Source organism: Equus caballus, chromosome 21 (assembly GCF_041296265.1).
Source record: "Equus caballus isolate H_3958 breed thoroughbred chromosome 21, TB-T2T, whole genome shotgun sequence".
Classification (NCBI taxonomy): domain Eukaryota; kingdom Metazoa; phylum Chordata; class Mammalia; order Perissodactyla; family Equidae; genus Equus; species Equus caballus.
In genome coordinates this window covers 72,456,377-72,471,523 of record NC_091704.1, presented here as the reverse complement: position 1 = coordinate 72,471,523, position 15,147 = coordinate 72,456,377, and the positions used below count along the sequence as shown (strand labels likewise).

Genomic DNA, 15,147 nt, shown 5'->3' with positions numbered 1-15,147 from the left:
GGCACAAGGCAGCACAAAGTTTGTTAAATGAAGAGTAAATTGGTGAGGGCAGTTCTGGCGCCCAGAGCTGTCACTGCTGAACAGCCAAGCATTTGGGGCTGATCAATAAAACAAAGCAAACTGCTTGAGCCCAAAAGAGTCATCGCCATGCTGGGGTGCTGACCTGCCCGGGCTGAGTTCCAGGCTCTGTCCCAGGAGGGTGCGTGACCCGGGACCGGCAGACTGTTCCGTCTCGTTCCAGAAGGCAGGACGGGGGGGTGAAGGGGGCTGCAGATCCCAGCTCGCAGGGCAGTGTGCTTTAGGCCAGCTTTGCATAGGCAAGGGGGGCACCTCCTGGGGACCCTCCCACCCAGGCGAGCTCTGTGGGACCATGGTGCTCTCCATCCTGAACCCTGCACGCCCTCAGGGCTCCGAGCTGAAGCCAGCTTGTCATGGCCCACCCACCTCGAGGGTGCTGTCCTCGGACATGCCGCTCGCAGGAGGCCACGTGGCAATTTGGGGAAATAATTCTGCTAAGGGCTTAGGGAGCCTCTCCCGGCCGGTACCCAGACGGTTGGAGAAAGCTTACAGACAGACGGGAAGCCAACGCTCACGGGCACGTTGCTTCCTGCGTCCATCCACACAGGCGTTCCCGCCCCCCGATCCACAGGCACCACTGGGTGGGCAGGATGCCAGGTGGTGGGCACACGGCAGGAATAAACAGCCACAACCCACCTTTGAGCGCTGACCTAGTTGAACCCCGAGAGCTCGGCGTGGAGGAGGGCGCCGGGGGCTGGGGTGCTGAGCTTGAGCTCGGAGGAAGTGGAGCAGGAGAGGTGCTGGGGGTGGGGTGGAGGCTGGGCTTCAGCTGGAGCCCAGGGAAGCTGCCACGCACTGCGCTGCCTCCCCGCTCCCTGTGCCCCACGGCTCCTGGGGCCTCTGCTCCCCACCAGCACCCCCGCACTGATGGTGTCCTTTCCCCTCCCCAAGTCCAATGGGCTCTGTGAGGGGAGGGGCTCCACAGGGACCTGGGCTCACCCAGAGCCCTCTCCCCCGCGCCGAGCAGAGAGAAGAGACAGAAGACAAGGACTGAGGACATGGAGAAGGGGCAGGAGATAAGTGAGTGAGGTCAGGAAGGAGGGCTGCAGGTCAGAGGGCCAGGTGGGGGGCCAGATGGGAGCAGAGGTGCAGGCTCCGGGTGGGCAGAGACCTGGGACTGCCGAGACCCTCATGTGAGCAAGGCCCCGGCTACCGAAGGTTTCCTGGTATAGGGGACAGAGAATCCCACTGTGCCCACCGTGGTCTGGCAGGAGACAACCTGCTCTAGCTCCAGTGCAGTGATGGGGTGGGGAAGTGGGTTCTGCTCAGACCAGACACTCTGAGACTGGTGCTTCAGATCTGGCACCCCAAGACCCAGCATCCATACACTCACTGCCCTAAGACCCAACACCCCAATGCTCATTGCTCCAAGACCCAGCACCCCAAGACCCAGCAACCCTACGTTCACTGCCCTAAGACCCAGCACCCCTATGCTCACTGCCCTAAGACCCGACAACCCAACGCTCATTGCTCCAAGACCCAGCAGCCCAAGACCCAGCACCCCTACGCTCACTGCCCTAAGACCTAACACCCCTATGCTCATTGCCACAAGACCCAGCACCCCTACGTTCATTGCCCCAAACCCAGCACCCCTATGCTCATTGCCCCAAGACCTGGCACCCCAAGACCTGGCACCCCTATGCTCATTGCCCCAAGACCCGGCACCCCTATGCTCATTGCCCCAAGACTTGGCATCCCAAGACCTGGCATCCCTATGCTCATTGCCCCAAGACCTGGAACCCCAAGATCAAGCACCCCTACGCTCATTGCCCCAAGACCCAGCACTCCTATGCTCATTGCCCCAAGACCCAGAACCCCTGCACTCATTGCCCCAAGACCCAGTACCCCAAGACCTAGCACCCCTACGCTCACTGCCCTAAGACCGAGCACCCCTATGCTCATTGCCTTAAGACCCAGCACCCCTACGCTCATTGCTCCAAGACCCAGCACCCCTATGTTGATTGCCCCAAGACCAGGCACCCCAAGACCCAGCACCCCTGTGTTCACTGCCCTAAGACCAAGCACCCCTACACTCACTGCCCTAAGACCCAGCACCCCACAACCCAGCACCCCTATGCTCACTGCCCCAAGACCTGGTATCCCAAGACCCAGTACCCTAAGACCCATTGCCTTGAGACCACACCCCCAATGCCTGCTGCCTGAGGCCCGACCCCTGAGAGTGTCCAGCACCTGGACTCGGAGCTGTGGGCGCCGTGGTTCCGGAGCAGCCTGTCCCAGTGCCCAGCAGGGCAGAGCCAGAGGAGCCCCTTCACAGAGAAGCTCCAAGAAAGTGCCCAGGCAGGGCAGGGGAGACCCCAGAGGGCCCTGAGCTTGGCTGGTCTGTCCATTTCTCTTGAGGCCATCCTCCGCCCACCCCTCAGTTGCACAGCTCCGGGTAAAAGTTGCTCTCAGAAGGGACTTGGCCTCGGACACTAGGGCACAATCACATGCGGGAGCCCTGACTTCAAACGCACTCCAAGCTTCAGACCTCGGCTCCTAGGGAGCACACGGCGAGGGGCCCCACACAGGTGCCAGGGAACACCCACCCCCACCCTAGCGGGGCAGAGTGGGACCAACGGCCCCTTCCTGGAAGGGTAAGAACTCAGCGTGCGGGACGGGGGCTGATGCGGCCATCAGGAGAGCCCAGAGACAGATCTCAGCAAACTTGAGTCACACAGCACTGGGCGAGCCCCGGAGGGGCGGGCTGTGCAGGTTCCTGGGGTCCAGACTCCCTGGAAGGCCTGGAGTCTGGCAGTAACTCTCTCTAGACTCTTACGGGAAGTTGGCCCCCTGGAAGTCTCCCGGGGGAGCCCCTCTACCGAGGCAGCAGGACTGGGCGCTATCAGCACTTCCCAACCTTTGCCCCTCTTCCTCAACACTTCCGGTCGATGCCTCAGCTCCAAACGCCCATGGATTGTTTTACAGCCGGTGGCTAATCCTCGCAGAGACAGTTCCTGAAAGGGAGACTTTACTCCTTCAGTGTGGAGCCCTCCCTAGAGACTCTTGGGGAGCCCTCGGTTCCAGGTCTTGGATGATGGATTCTTGGGTTCTGACTCCAGGCCCTCTGACTCCATCTGTCCTGCCAGGACTGGGGTCCCCTAGGGCCCAGGGACCCTCTACCCCGGGGAGGACTGGGGTCCACCGGGGACTCTTGCTCTCCTCGCCCTTCTAGGTCATCCTTGTCCTCCAGGTCCTCTCGTGTGTTCCTTTAAGGGGAGTAAGGAAATTGGATGGGAGCAGGGAGGAGAGCACGGTGGAGGGTGCCCAGGAGCCCACAGGAAAGAGCAGGGCAGGGACAGGGCGCAGCGCCAGGGGCTCCCAGTGCTAGGACCAAAGCACATGAAATGAAAACCACCAGCTTCTGGTTTCAACCCCAGGAGGTAAATACCACCTCTCGGCGTCCCCCGCAGCCTGGGAACCGGGCTTAGGGCAGACGCCCAGCACCTGGTGACAGCTGTACGGATTAGGCAGAGGTCTAGACAGAAGTCACAGAGCCAGCGCCCTGAGTAAGACCACAGACGGCGTGCCCCAAGGGGGCGGCTGGACTGTGATCGTGCTGACCCGATGAGAAGCCCCAGGGAGGGTTCTCAGGAAGTGAGGAGAATTGCGGTCCAGCCCTGGCGGTGGGAGAGTATGGACCAGCGGGCAGCTGTCGACATGGGGGAGCAACTGGGGTGATCTCAAGGCCACGCTGCCCCCCAGAGCGCGGTTGGGAAAGAGGCAGTGCAAGTCTCCGGAAGGTGGCGCAGCAGCCTTGGCCGCTCCTCAAGGGGCTCCTGCTGGTTATGAAAGACTCCTCCCCAGGGGTCTCTTCCACCAAGACCAAGGGCCAAGCACACCCAGGGGGAGCCTTGAAAAGCCCCAGGGCCATGGGGGAAGGCCCGAGGGTCCAGGGGACACAGCTGCCCGGCAAGTGGCAACACTGAGGGGATGAGACACCACGGTGCCACCACCCCCAGCCTCACCCCTCCAATGCAGGAGGGCCCACTGGATGCTGGGGTTTGGGGAGGCCCCTTGTTCCTTGCGGGTGGGGTGCAAGTGGGGGCTGCCCTGTCCTGAGAGAGGGGGCGGCAAAGATGGCAGACACTCTCAGGCCTCCTGCTGTCCCCCGGCCACTGCGGCTCAACATGAAATCACCGCTTCCCAGCATCAGGTCACAGTGGGGCCCCCCCACCCCTCAGCGCCAAGAGCTCTCCTTCCAGAGCACATCCCCCGGCTGGGGGTCTCACCAGGTCCCATCAGACGCCTCGGATGGCACCAGTCCATTCTGTCCAGGGGTCCACGTGTGGCTAAGGCCTCCTCACCGGCAGTCTCCACCCCTCATCACTGCTCCCGCTCCCCTTGGTGGCCTCCTCACTGAAGCGACTCGGTGCCCACCTCTCACTCTGGGACGCACGGGTACATCAGTGGGACACCTGAGCCTCACCTGACCCATGAAGTGTCTCCCCAACCAGTGCTTGTGGACAAAGGCACCCAATCGGCCTAGAACTCTCCCCTCCCAGCATCCCCTCTGGTGCTCTGTCCATTCTCTGCCCCATGGCCAGACAACAGTCTGAGGACCTAGATTTGACCAAGTCCCACCCTCCTTGTCACCTCAGCAGAGGGCAAAGTCCTCCAAGGTCTGCAGCTGGGCTGGGCTGGCCTCCCCTTGGCCTCCCCATGGCCTCCACTCTGGCCTCCCCTCCGGCCTCCAGCACTCCCGTCTCCCTCTTCCTCCAGGAGCGCCTTTCCTGGTCACCCTGCCACCCCCAGGGTTCTGTCTCCAGAAGAGCCTGAATCCCCACCCCAACGTGGGCCCTCCACCCAAGCTGCCCACAGCCTCACAATCTCTATGTGGCTGATGTGGGCCCACTGAGCCATGCACTGGCCAGCCTTCGGCCCCCAGGGGAGGCCTGAGGAGAGAGAACACGATGAGGGTGAGAAAGGCCAGCCTCGTCCTAGGCCTAAAGTGACCCTGGCATGGGCAGCTGCAGGCGCAGGGCCCCAGTGGAGCACGTGTCCCAGGGTCCCAGGCTGGCCTAGAGGCAGGACACCCCACCCAGGGCAGACACCGTTCCACTGCAGGAGGGTCCCCAACCTTAGGCCCTGCAGGCTCCACCTGGCCCGTGCTGTGGACGGGCTCCCGGGCCTCAGTGGTCCCTTCCTCCATGTGTGAATTTCCTAAAGATGCACTAACAGTCAGGGGACCCCTGGCACACAGAGGCCCACATGCATACAAAAGGGGAGCTCGCAGCAAGTCTTTGCTGAGCCCACCACACTCTTCCTCACCTGTGCAAAGGGGCTGCTTCTAGCAGCAGCCTCCAGCAGCGGCATCTGGCTCCTGCGCCTGCTGGCCAGTGGCCGTGACTCTGCCCACTGGCCTTGCTCTGTCCCAAGCAGCCCGAGTTGAGAAGCAGCCTCAAAACATAGGGATGAATTGTTGCCCTGGTCTCAGGGCCCCTGCATCTTGTTTCCACAACCAAGTTACAAGCGGCAGGAAGAGATCTGACCTCTTCAGCACAAGGTGAGTGTGCAAATTAAACACTTCCACCCCCATGTAAGACACTCAACAAACGTTGGAAATGACAGAAATCCAGCTCTTCCACTCCTTTAATTCAAGATGAAAGACGTCTGGACCGTTCCCGAAGGATCCGAACGACGGACGAGCTCAGCAGCGCAAGCCCTGGACCCCGCACTCAGGGAGGAGGTCTTTCCTCATCTGCACGCACGCTGGACGCCCTGCCCACACGGCCCCCAGGCCCGGCCGGGATGCGGTGAGGCCGGGGCATGAGTATTCTGGGAGGGCTCACCACAGGGGGCGCCAGGGTTGGCTGCGCATGGAGGGCATCCAGGGCCCAGGTCTGTAGGTCCGGACCTGCTGTAAGTCCAGAGTTCTCGGGGAATGGGAGAGGAGGGAGGGAGCCACATGGCAGAGGGCAGGCAGGGAGGCAGGCCAGGCAGCCGGGGACCCCTGGGGTTCGCCCGGCAGAGTCCAGGTCAGATCTCTGCTTTCCACTGGATGGTGGATCTGGGGGCCCTGAGCTGCAGAGGGGCCGGAGCGCAGTGGGGTCTGATCTGGAGAGCATCTGGACCACTGGGATGAGTGCTGGTCTGATGTGGCTCATGGTTTGCGGGCTGAGTGGCCAGGCGGGTTGGCTGAGCTTCAGTTTTGAGCCCTAGAGGGCCAAAGCTCGGCGAGTGGGGGGCAGGGGTCTGTCTGCAGGGCAGGGAGGAAGTCTGTGCAGACGTCTGGTGGGCAGCCACACTTTTGGGGAACCCCTGGCTGGAGGTGGGGGACCCCGGGAATGAGGCAGGTACCTGGAGGCGCTGGGTGTGGCACCCCGCAGGGAGAGCAGGTCAGGGGAGGCCTAGAGCTCAGGCCAAGAAGTGGGGCCCCAAGATGGGTGGAGAAGTGGCAGCCGAGGGGCGACAGGGACAGGGACAGGGGTGGGGGGTCTCCAGAGGAAGGGGCAAAGAGGTGGGTCATGCGAGGCCCACGCTGAGCCACCAGGAGGGCTTTGGGGACCTGGGCAGGATCAGCACAGTGGATTCCGATGGACAGGAGGGAGGGGGGTGAGCCACAGGGAGGGGCAAGGCTGGGAGGGCGCCGGGCGTGGGAAGAGTCTTGGCTTCCTTTTTGGGACGAGGAGACTGAGTCTTTCTGCAGTGCCGCCTGCTCACGGGTGAGACTCCGATGCCCTCAGCATGGGAGCCTCCAAATGCAGAAGGACAGTGTGGGCAGGGCTGGGACAAGGCCTGGCCAGGGCCAGAGAGCGTCCATGGGAAGCTCCATCAGCCCCAGGGGTCTCTCTCTGGGTTCCTCTTCATGTTGTCCTTCAAGCCCCCCTCCCCTAAAGCCTCTACCAACGCTCACCTCTTACCCCCTCACATGGAGCCAACAACCCCAGGATTACAATGATGTTCGTGGGTGGGGGGGAGCCTTTTTATATGGCAAGTGCCTGCCCATGAGACGGAGCTGGCTGAGCGGGCGGCCACTCCACCCTGGAGAAGGTCCCCTGGGGACAAGTCCGAGAGCATGGCTCTGCCCAGGTGAGTAGGAGATCTGGGGCCAGGCAAGTACGCGGGTCAATGCCTCCTCACCGGGGCTTCCTGGCCAGGGCCCTTGAGGCCATTGCTGGACTTTCAGAAGCCAGGCTCCACATCTGTGCCCCAGGTCTGGACTAGGAGCAGCCCAGCTTGCACAGAAAGTATACATTCGCTTTACACAATAGGGGTGCTGCACGACCCAGGCACAGACGCCTGGAGTGTCATGCATCCATCCTGCACGTCACCCCCCCATACAGTGGTTTCACAGAAGAGACAAGGTGACAGAAGAGGAGACCCCCACTGTACCCAGAAACAGGTCAGTTGTGAGGGGAACAGTGTGCACATCAGGTTGGGGCATTCCCAGAGCCCCAGGTGGAGGCCATACCTGCCCAGTAAATGACCCGTAGGACGTGGCCAGTGTCGGCAATTTCCTCCCCACAGCAGAAGCGTCTGGAGAGACACACCACACGAGACCCCAGGGGTGCTGGCACTTCACTCCTGACATCACAACCCCCTGCCCCGGAAAGCCCTGGGGGACATACTGAGCACAGAGACCAGGCAGGCAGGGCCAGGGAGCAGAACAGATGCCGAGGAGGAAGGAGGAGGCAGAGGGATCCAGAGAGCTTCTGAGAAACAGAAAGCAGAAACGAGAAGAACCCAGAGGGAGATCGACGGCACAGACAGGACATACCACAGGCAGTGCTGCAGGAACAAGGAGCCGTAACCAGCCGCTGCCAGGTACACCACGTACCCCCAACCCCAGGTCGAAAGTCCTCTAACCATCTTCCCCAAAGTCTGTTCCTCCCTGTCCTGCTAAGGACATCGGTGTCCCCAAGGCCCCGGAAGAGGCCCTCTCCTCTTTGCCTTGCCCGTCCCCATTCCAAAACCATCACTGCAGTCTCTGCCACCTGTGGATCCACGGTGGGGGAGGGGGCGTGGGGGGCGTCCTCAGCCCCTGGCCATGGCCTCCCCCCCCACCTAGTAAGCTAGACATGCCATCACATCTCAGCCACCTCAAGTGAGACACTCTCTGGTGCTGACCAACACAGAGAAACTTTGGTCCTTGTAAGCTCTTGAGAAAGCTGACCTTCCCGTCACCTTGCCCGGGAGTCACCTGCAATTCCCACTTTGCTGGTTCACTGGAGCAAGGTAAGAGAAGAGAAATCTGACAGAGCAGGATTTTAAAAAGAAATGCTGTCAACGGCAAAATCACTCCTATAAATAGGATTTTACTGGGCTTAATCTTGAGTGGCACAGTTTTTCTTTCTGCACTGGGAACAAAATATCTCTCCAGTGCCTGACAGCAAGGACATCCCCTCTCTCGGTGCATTAAACGCCCCGATTCGCCCGACAGACACAAGACCCGGCTGCAGGTGCCACTGAGCGGGTGCAGCCCGCAGCGTCTGGAGCCTGGCTGGGGCAGAAGAGAGCGCTGCCGCAGCGCAGAGACGGGGAGCCCGGAGCGCGGGGACCAGGCGAGCCCGGAGGTGGGGCTCCGGAGGACGCGCGCGCTGGCCGGGCGGCAGGGATCCGGTAACCCTCCGCGCCCTGCACGGCCACTCCCGCCCAGCCAGGCTCGCGGCCCCCGAGCCTTGCTCTGCCTGACTCCCTTGACTCCCCTTGGCTGGCCGCGGCGCTCCTCGGACCCGACCTCGGGGCAATTGAGGCCAGACGTGCCCCTTCCACGAGGAAGACCGCGGGCCAGCGCAGACCGGGAGGAAGGCGGACGCAGCGCCCAGCTCTGTCCCCCAGGGCGCAGGGGAGTCCCGCAGACTCCGCGGGCGGAGAGGGGCGGGCGGAGGGGAAGTCGAGGCGGGACTGGGACCCCGCGACCCGTCGAGTCCGGGGCCGCTTACCGATCTTAGCCACGCTGGCCACGAGGATCCAGAGCGCGATGATGTACGGGTCCTGGACGTGGTGCCATTTGAAGGTGACCACCTGGAAGCCCTGGACTGTGCCGCCTTGCTCCTCGACGCCCCGTGCCCGCGGCACCACCCCCAGCGCCAGCAGCAGCGCCAGCAGCAGCCCCCAACCGGGGCCCCGGGCCCCTCGCCTCGACATCGCCTCCACAGCTCAGCGCCCGGTCCGGACGCTCATGTCGTGTGAGTCCTTCTGCGCTCGGCAGGACACGCTGCGCCGGGGCCACCTGACACGCCGGGCCGGCGGTACTCGCGTGGGCGGCGCTGAGCTGATGAGCCGAGCGCGCTCCGGGTGCGGGCTGCTGTCTTGGTCCCCGCCCGCCGGGGTGGCCTTTAATCCGGCGGCCCCGGGGCGGGGCTTTCCCGCCCCCGCCGCGCACACGCGAGCGCAGACACCATCGCACGCTCTTGGCACGCCCGCCCGGCCTGCGCACGCCCACCCCGGGCCTGACCCACACCCCTGACCTCACCTCCCACCCTCGCGCGCCGAGGCTTTTTGTTCCCCTCCCCCACCGGCCGGCCTGCTCCCGCCAGCTCGCTCCTGGAGCCGGGGCTGCAGGGCGCAGGCCGGGAGGTCCGAGGCCGCGCGCCGATCGAAGAGCCCCGGGACGCGAGCACCGGCCGGAGTGACCGCCTTTCTTAGAAGCGGAGCGCAGCGCCGGGGCTGGGGGTGGTGGCGAGCCGGGCGTCCCTGCAGCTCTGCTGCCTGGTGGTGGGCTCCTGGTGCCTCGGGCGCCCCTCGGTGGCATTCGCTCAGCTCTCGAGTTTCCTCGGGCATCTGTGGGCACACTGGCTTCCAGCTGCTCCTTATTCATAAGCGCAGGACATAGGGCTGTGCAGACCCCATTGGGGGCCCGAGGGTCCAAAGGCGCCAGGCCACAAGCCCCCTGTTGTGTCTTCAACCCTGAACCTGCATTTCCTAACAGGATGGAACAACTTGTCAAAGAGCAGGGCCTGGATGGAGAAGAACCCAAGTCCTTCTGCCCTGGCCCACCCTGGTTCACCTCTGCTCTTTCTGTGAGGGACCCTCCACCCCTGCCCTCAGAGCCCAGCCTGCCTGCCCAGACCTCCAGTGTGAATGGGAATGCACTTCCTCCCGGAAAGCTTGGCCTCAGATGGACGCCCAGGTGGGGCCTCAGCCCTCATCCCCCTCCTGCGGGTGCTGCCCTCAAGGGATGGCTCACTGGGGCATCTCAGGCTCGAGAGGCACACATGCCCCTCGCTTCCTCCCCAGGCCCACTGTGCAGCCTCAGCCCAGCTGCTCGGTCTTCCAGCTGGCCCGCCCCAGACCTGGCAGGCAGCCTGACTTCTCCTTCAGCAACCCGCATCTCCCAGGGCACCTCTCTGCCCTACCTTCAAAGTACAGACGGGACCCGCCACTGCGCCTCCAGGCACCGCCTGCCCGTTGTAAAGGCCCTGCTGCACCCCTTCACCTGCCCTTCTGTTGGACCCTCCAGTTCGCAGCGAAGGTGCAAGTCTGCCCAGGATTCAGGCCCCTCCCTGACTTCCTCCGAGCCTCCCTTCTTGGGACTCCCCCCTCACGCCCGCTTGGCTCCCTAAAGTCTTTGCTCCAACGTCACCCTTTCCTTGTTGCATAGCTGATCTCTCAGCTCACAGTTGTGAAATCTGAGGTCCCCTCCCTCCGCTTGCCTTTCTCCACGCCTTCCGACATGCCAGCCCCTCGATTTTTCTGTTGATTGACTACCCTCTCCGTGAGAACGTCTGTTCCATGAGTGAGGGGCTCCGCAAAGCCCAGAAGACCCATGGCTGCATCCCCCGTTCCTGAAACAGTGCCTGGAACAGGAGAGCACTGGTTGGATGGATGGACAGATGGATGGACAGATTGGTGGGTGGACAGATGCATGCCTCTTCTAACATCTGAGTGCATACTGGGGGCCCAGAGGCTCGCAGGACAGTGCTGAGCTGGATGACTTTCTTCCATGGGTTCTCTCCGGTTTCCTGCTGGAGGGAGGCATCTGTCAGTGGTGTAGTCAGGGAGAGTGGGATCAAATCGTGCTCAGCCGGGTCACCTGGCTGGGTGGCTGAGTGCTGAATGGCGCGTGAGGTTGGGGGACCATTTGAGAGGATGCTGTAGAGGGCTTCAGTCCTCACCAGGTACCCCGAGGACTTTCCGGCTGAAAGGGCCTCTGTGGTGGCCCAGGGATCCTGGGTAGACTGAAGAGGGCCGGCCTCGAGGATTGTTGTGAGCTTGGTGGGGAGACCAAGCCGAGCACAGTTCTGGCACATGGTGCCTGGCAGTAGGCGTATGTGACTGGCTGCTGTGGTGGGCCGTGGAGTCCCTCTCAGCTCAACTGTGTCCGTGTTTCTATGCCCAGCTCCATTCTCAGCCTCCTGTCCCAGAGACAGAGCCAGCTGGACAAGATTGGGGTCATCTCCAGCCCAGACACACTTCCCTGTTCTTTTCTCGTGGTTCTTGGGTGAAGCCTTGAGGAAGAGCATCCCCTTTGGAGACGGCGCCCTTGCATTCCACAGGAAGGGCAAATTCCTACCAGAACAGCGTGTCCGGCGATGCCCACGACCCTCCGTTCACCCCACCCTCAGGGGTTCTCAGGAAGAGTGTGTCCCTGGAGCTCACGGCATTTCTCCTGGGAGGGGCTGCTTCTGAGACCCAGGAAGCAGTTCAAAGGGCAGAAGAGCAGAGCACTATCATGTGGACTCGCGGCTTCGGAATGAGTGCTGGTGCTGGTCATTGGCCATCAGGCGGTGTGCTGCAGACAGAGGTGGCCACAGGAGGCCCAAGGACAGGGAGAGGTGGAGGAAGGCCCTGAAATTGCACAGGTGAGAGCGTGGTGTGACCGTGCAGAGACACACGCTTGGGGGAGAAGTGTGGGTATTTGGCAGATTTGTGGGTGTCCAATGGATGAATGCGGCCATGCTCCAGGTTGCTGGAGGCCCTTGGGGAGCTGTGCTGCTCAGGCCTGTGATGAGAATAGGTGGTGTAGAGGGCGCCAGCCTCCCTTACAAGCGGAAGTCAGACAACAGGGTGTGGGTGTGGGCCACCTTGTTCCTCCTGAAACCCACGCCCAGCCACCGTCACCAGCCATTGATCCACTTCTCCATCAGTGCCCCCCATGTGGACTGGGCCACGGGGTGGGTGGGCAGCCCCCATGGCCTCTTCACCTCTAACTGGGTTATGGTTTTGGGCAGAGCTACCTTCCACATCTGGCAGACTTCTGAATGGCGTCCCCGAGAGTTGTGCAATGCACAACCCGTACAGCCACGTGGCCAAATGTACCCATAGGCCTGGTTGTGTGTGTGGAGGGGGGATATCTTGGGAAGTGTCCTCAGGACCCTGCAGGTGTGTGATGTCTGATAACTGCCCACCAAGCAGGTGTGTCCCCTGTGGTCTGGCTCACGGGCGGGTCAGCCTGCAAGCACATATCGTCTTAGTCAGCTTGAGCTGCCAGAACAAAGTCCCACAGACTCGGGGTCTTAGACGATGAGCTCTACTTCCTCCCAGCTGTGGAGGCTGCCAGTCCAAGGTCAAGGGGCCGGCATGGTTGGCTCTGCAGAGAGCCTCCTCCCGACCGTGGCGGCCACTGTGTCCTCACATGGCCTTGCCTCAGAGGGCAGGCAGGCGGGAGGAGGGCTCTCTCTCCTCTTCTTATGAGGCTACCGGTCCTACAGGATCAGGGCCCACCCTTCTAACCTCGCGTAACCTTCATCACCTGCTAAAGGCCCATCTTCAAATAGCATCCCAGTCAGGGTCGGGGCTTCAGCATGTGAATTTTGGGGGATACGGTTCAGTCCGCAGCGCCCATTGAAGGGCCATGACCATACAGTAGATCCACAAAGTTAGAATAATGCAAATAACTGGTCCAAAAAGAACTGCAATCCAGCTAACCTGCCGGGAGCCTCTGAACTTCAAGATTAAGAAATAAAAGTGGAAAACATGACATCTAGTCCATCGTGGTAATTCCCGGGTGTGAATTTCGTTTGCATGGTTTGTGAAGAACCTCTTGTGAATAAAGAGACACCAGGTGTGGAGTCTGTTCCTGCTTTTGCTAACAATCCCAACAGATACAGGTAAGTTTTTAATGAAACTTGAAGACGCTTTCGCCCGCACACATAGGCCTTCCTCTCCCCACAGGTTTATTTTTAACCCAAAGTGGCTGCACACCAGCTCTTCTTTTGAGGATTCGCTCTGAGCCGACATCTGTGCCAGTCTTCCTCTGTTTTGTATGTGGGATGCCGCCACAGCATGGCTGACCAGTGGTGTAGGTCCATACCCGGGATACGAACCCATGACCCGGACCGTGAAGCAGAGTGCTGAATGTAACCACTAAGCCATGGGGACAGCCCCAGTCGAGTTCGTCTTAAAGAAGGAAGGACCTGCTTGTCATACTTCCGGCCAGTGACCGCAGACACTCCCTTCCTTGTGTGTTGGCTGAGCACCTGCTGTGTGCTGGGTGCTACCTGGACGCGAAGGCCTCTGGAGCTGACTGAGTCACCACCAGGGGACACCGACTGTTTCCTGCTTGATTGCTGGAACAAAATCGCATTTCTCACAAACTGTGAGTGTCACTCTTCTGGGGTCTGCCTCTCAGTGCCTCCTAACCTCAGGGGAGCCTGGAGCCTTTCCAGCCTGAAGCCAGCCTGCAGGAAACTGAGGTGGGCCTCTATCAAACTGCAGCTCCCGTGTTTCCACCTTGGCCCTCAGGTCCCCAGGACGTGCCGTCCACTCAGCAGATCCCAGCTTCAGGGCTGTGGCCCCCATCCTGCAAAGCAGAGTCCCTGGCTGGGGATCAGAGCCACACCCCCAACATGGTCCACTGCCCGGGTGGCAGGGCTAGGGGTTGGAGAGGGAGGGAGGAGGTTGCTTCAGACCACTGGGCAGTGGGTGGGGGGTCTTGGCAGGGGCAGGGGCAGTTCCGAGGGTCGTGGGCCAGGCGTGGTGAGGCGCCTGGGCTGGGCAAGGGCAGCAGAGGCCCCAAAAGAACCCATCAGATGGGGTCGCGTGGACCCCAGCCCTCAGGCCTGAGTGAGCAGAGTGAGAAGGACCCCCCCATTCAGGAACAAAGTGGGACCCCCCTCAGCACGAAGGCACCAGCCAAGCCCAGCAACCAGAAGAGAAGCTAACAGGCAGCCAGCTGAGCTTATCAGAAGAGAAGGAGGGTTTGCTGTCAGAACAATCATGTTCACAGATTCAAGGAGTGCGTCAATGATGTGTCAACAGAGGCAGAAGGAGCCTTCGGGAAAATGAAAAATCCGCTCGTGACAAGACGTACAAGAAGGAAACCCTCAGCAAATGTCGAATAGAGGCAGCTGTCATTGACCTCGAGAGTGGCGCCTGTGTGGCCCCGGTGAGGGCCCCTGAGGAGGTGCTGGCGGGGTCTCTGGGTGCTCCTGCCCTGCTGCTCTGCCAGCTCCAGCAGGAAGAGGACAGTGCGGGCCGGGGCGGGAAGAGCAGTTCTCAGCGGTGGGATGTCGCCGGCACGTAGTGCCCAGGACGTTGGCAGATTGTAAGACTTGACGAGAGTTGGTCAGCAAGGTCGCTGGGTCCAAAGTCAATATTCCCAGTCTGTTCCATTCCCCTACACTGCGACAAACTTCTCAGGAAATGAAAGTTAACTTAAAAATACTATTTACACAGCATGAAAATGACAAAATACCAAAAAAAGATCTAACAAGACATGCAAGACACTTCTGGGAGGATTCTCCAGTGAAGCCATTTGGGCCTGGCCTTTCCTCAGTGGAAAGGTTTTAAATATGGATTTAATTTATTTAATAAATATATAACTATTCAGACTTTCTGTTTCTTTTTGTGTCCATTTGTGTATATTGTATTTTCAAGGAATTTGCCCATTTCTTCTAAAATTTCATGTGTATTGATGTAAAATTCATAATACCCTTCTAATTTCCTTTTTCTGTCTGCAAGGGTCTGTGCTGGTCCCTTTTTGTTCCTCTTCTTGGTAAGGTTTGTTTCTCCTTTTCCGTGCTGGTGATCGATGTTGCTAGAGGTTTAACCACTTTCTTACTCTTGTCACAGAACCTCACTGGTCTTGCTGAGTTTCTCTGTCGTATTTCTGTCTTCCGTTTTACAGACTTCTTTGTTCTTTCTTCCCTTTCTTCTTTGTTTCTATTTTCACGTTCTTTTTCTAGT

At 60.6% G+C, this 15,147-nt stretch overlaps 1 protein-coding gene and 1 long non-coding RNA gene across 4 annotated transcripts in view; one reads left to right on the top strand and one right to left on the bottom strand.

Moving 5' to 3' along the window:
• The window catches only part of SLC9A3 (solute carrier family 9 member A3), a 52,891-nt gene extending 43,559 nt beyond the window's left edge, over positions 1 to 9,332 (bottom strand). For all 3 annotated transcript variants that reach the window (XM_070246164.1, XM_023625902.2, XM_023625903.2), the window contains exon 1: positions 8,961 to 9,332. In XM_070246164.1, coding sequence (XP_070102265.1) covers positions 8,961 to 9,165 — 205 coding nt within the window. In that variant the 5' untranslated portion in view covers positions 9,166 to 9,332. The remainder of the gene's footprint in view (positions 1 to 8,960) is intronic.
• Positions 8,351 to 14,793, top strand: LOC138919771 (uncharacterized). Its single transcript, XR_011430317.1, has 5 exons — positions 8,351 to 9,206; positions 9,950 to 10,150; positions 10,258 to 10,869; positions 11,360 to 11,822; positions 13,135 to 14,793. It is a non-coding gene; the product is annotated as an uncharacterized lncRNA (long non-coding RNA).
• The last annotated feature ends 354 nt before the right edge of the window (positions 14,794 to 15,147 follow it).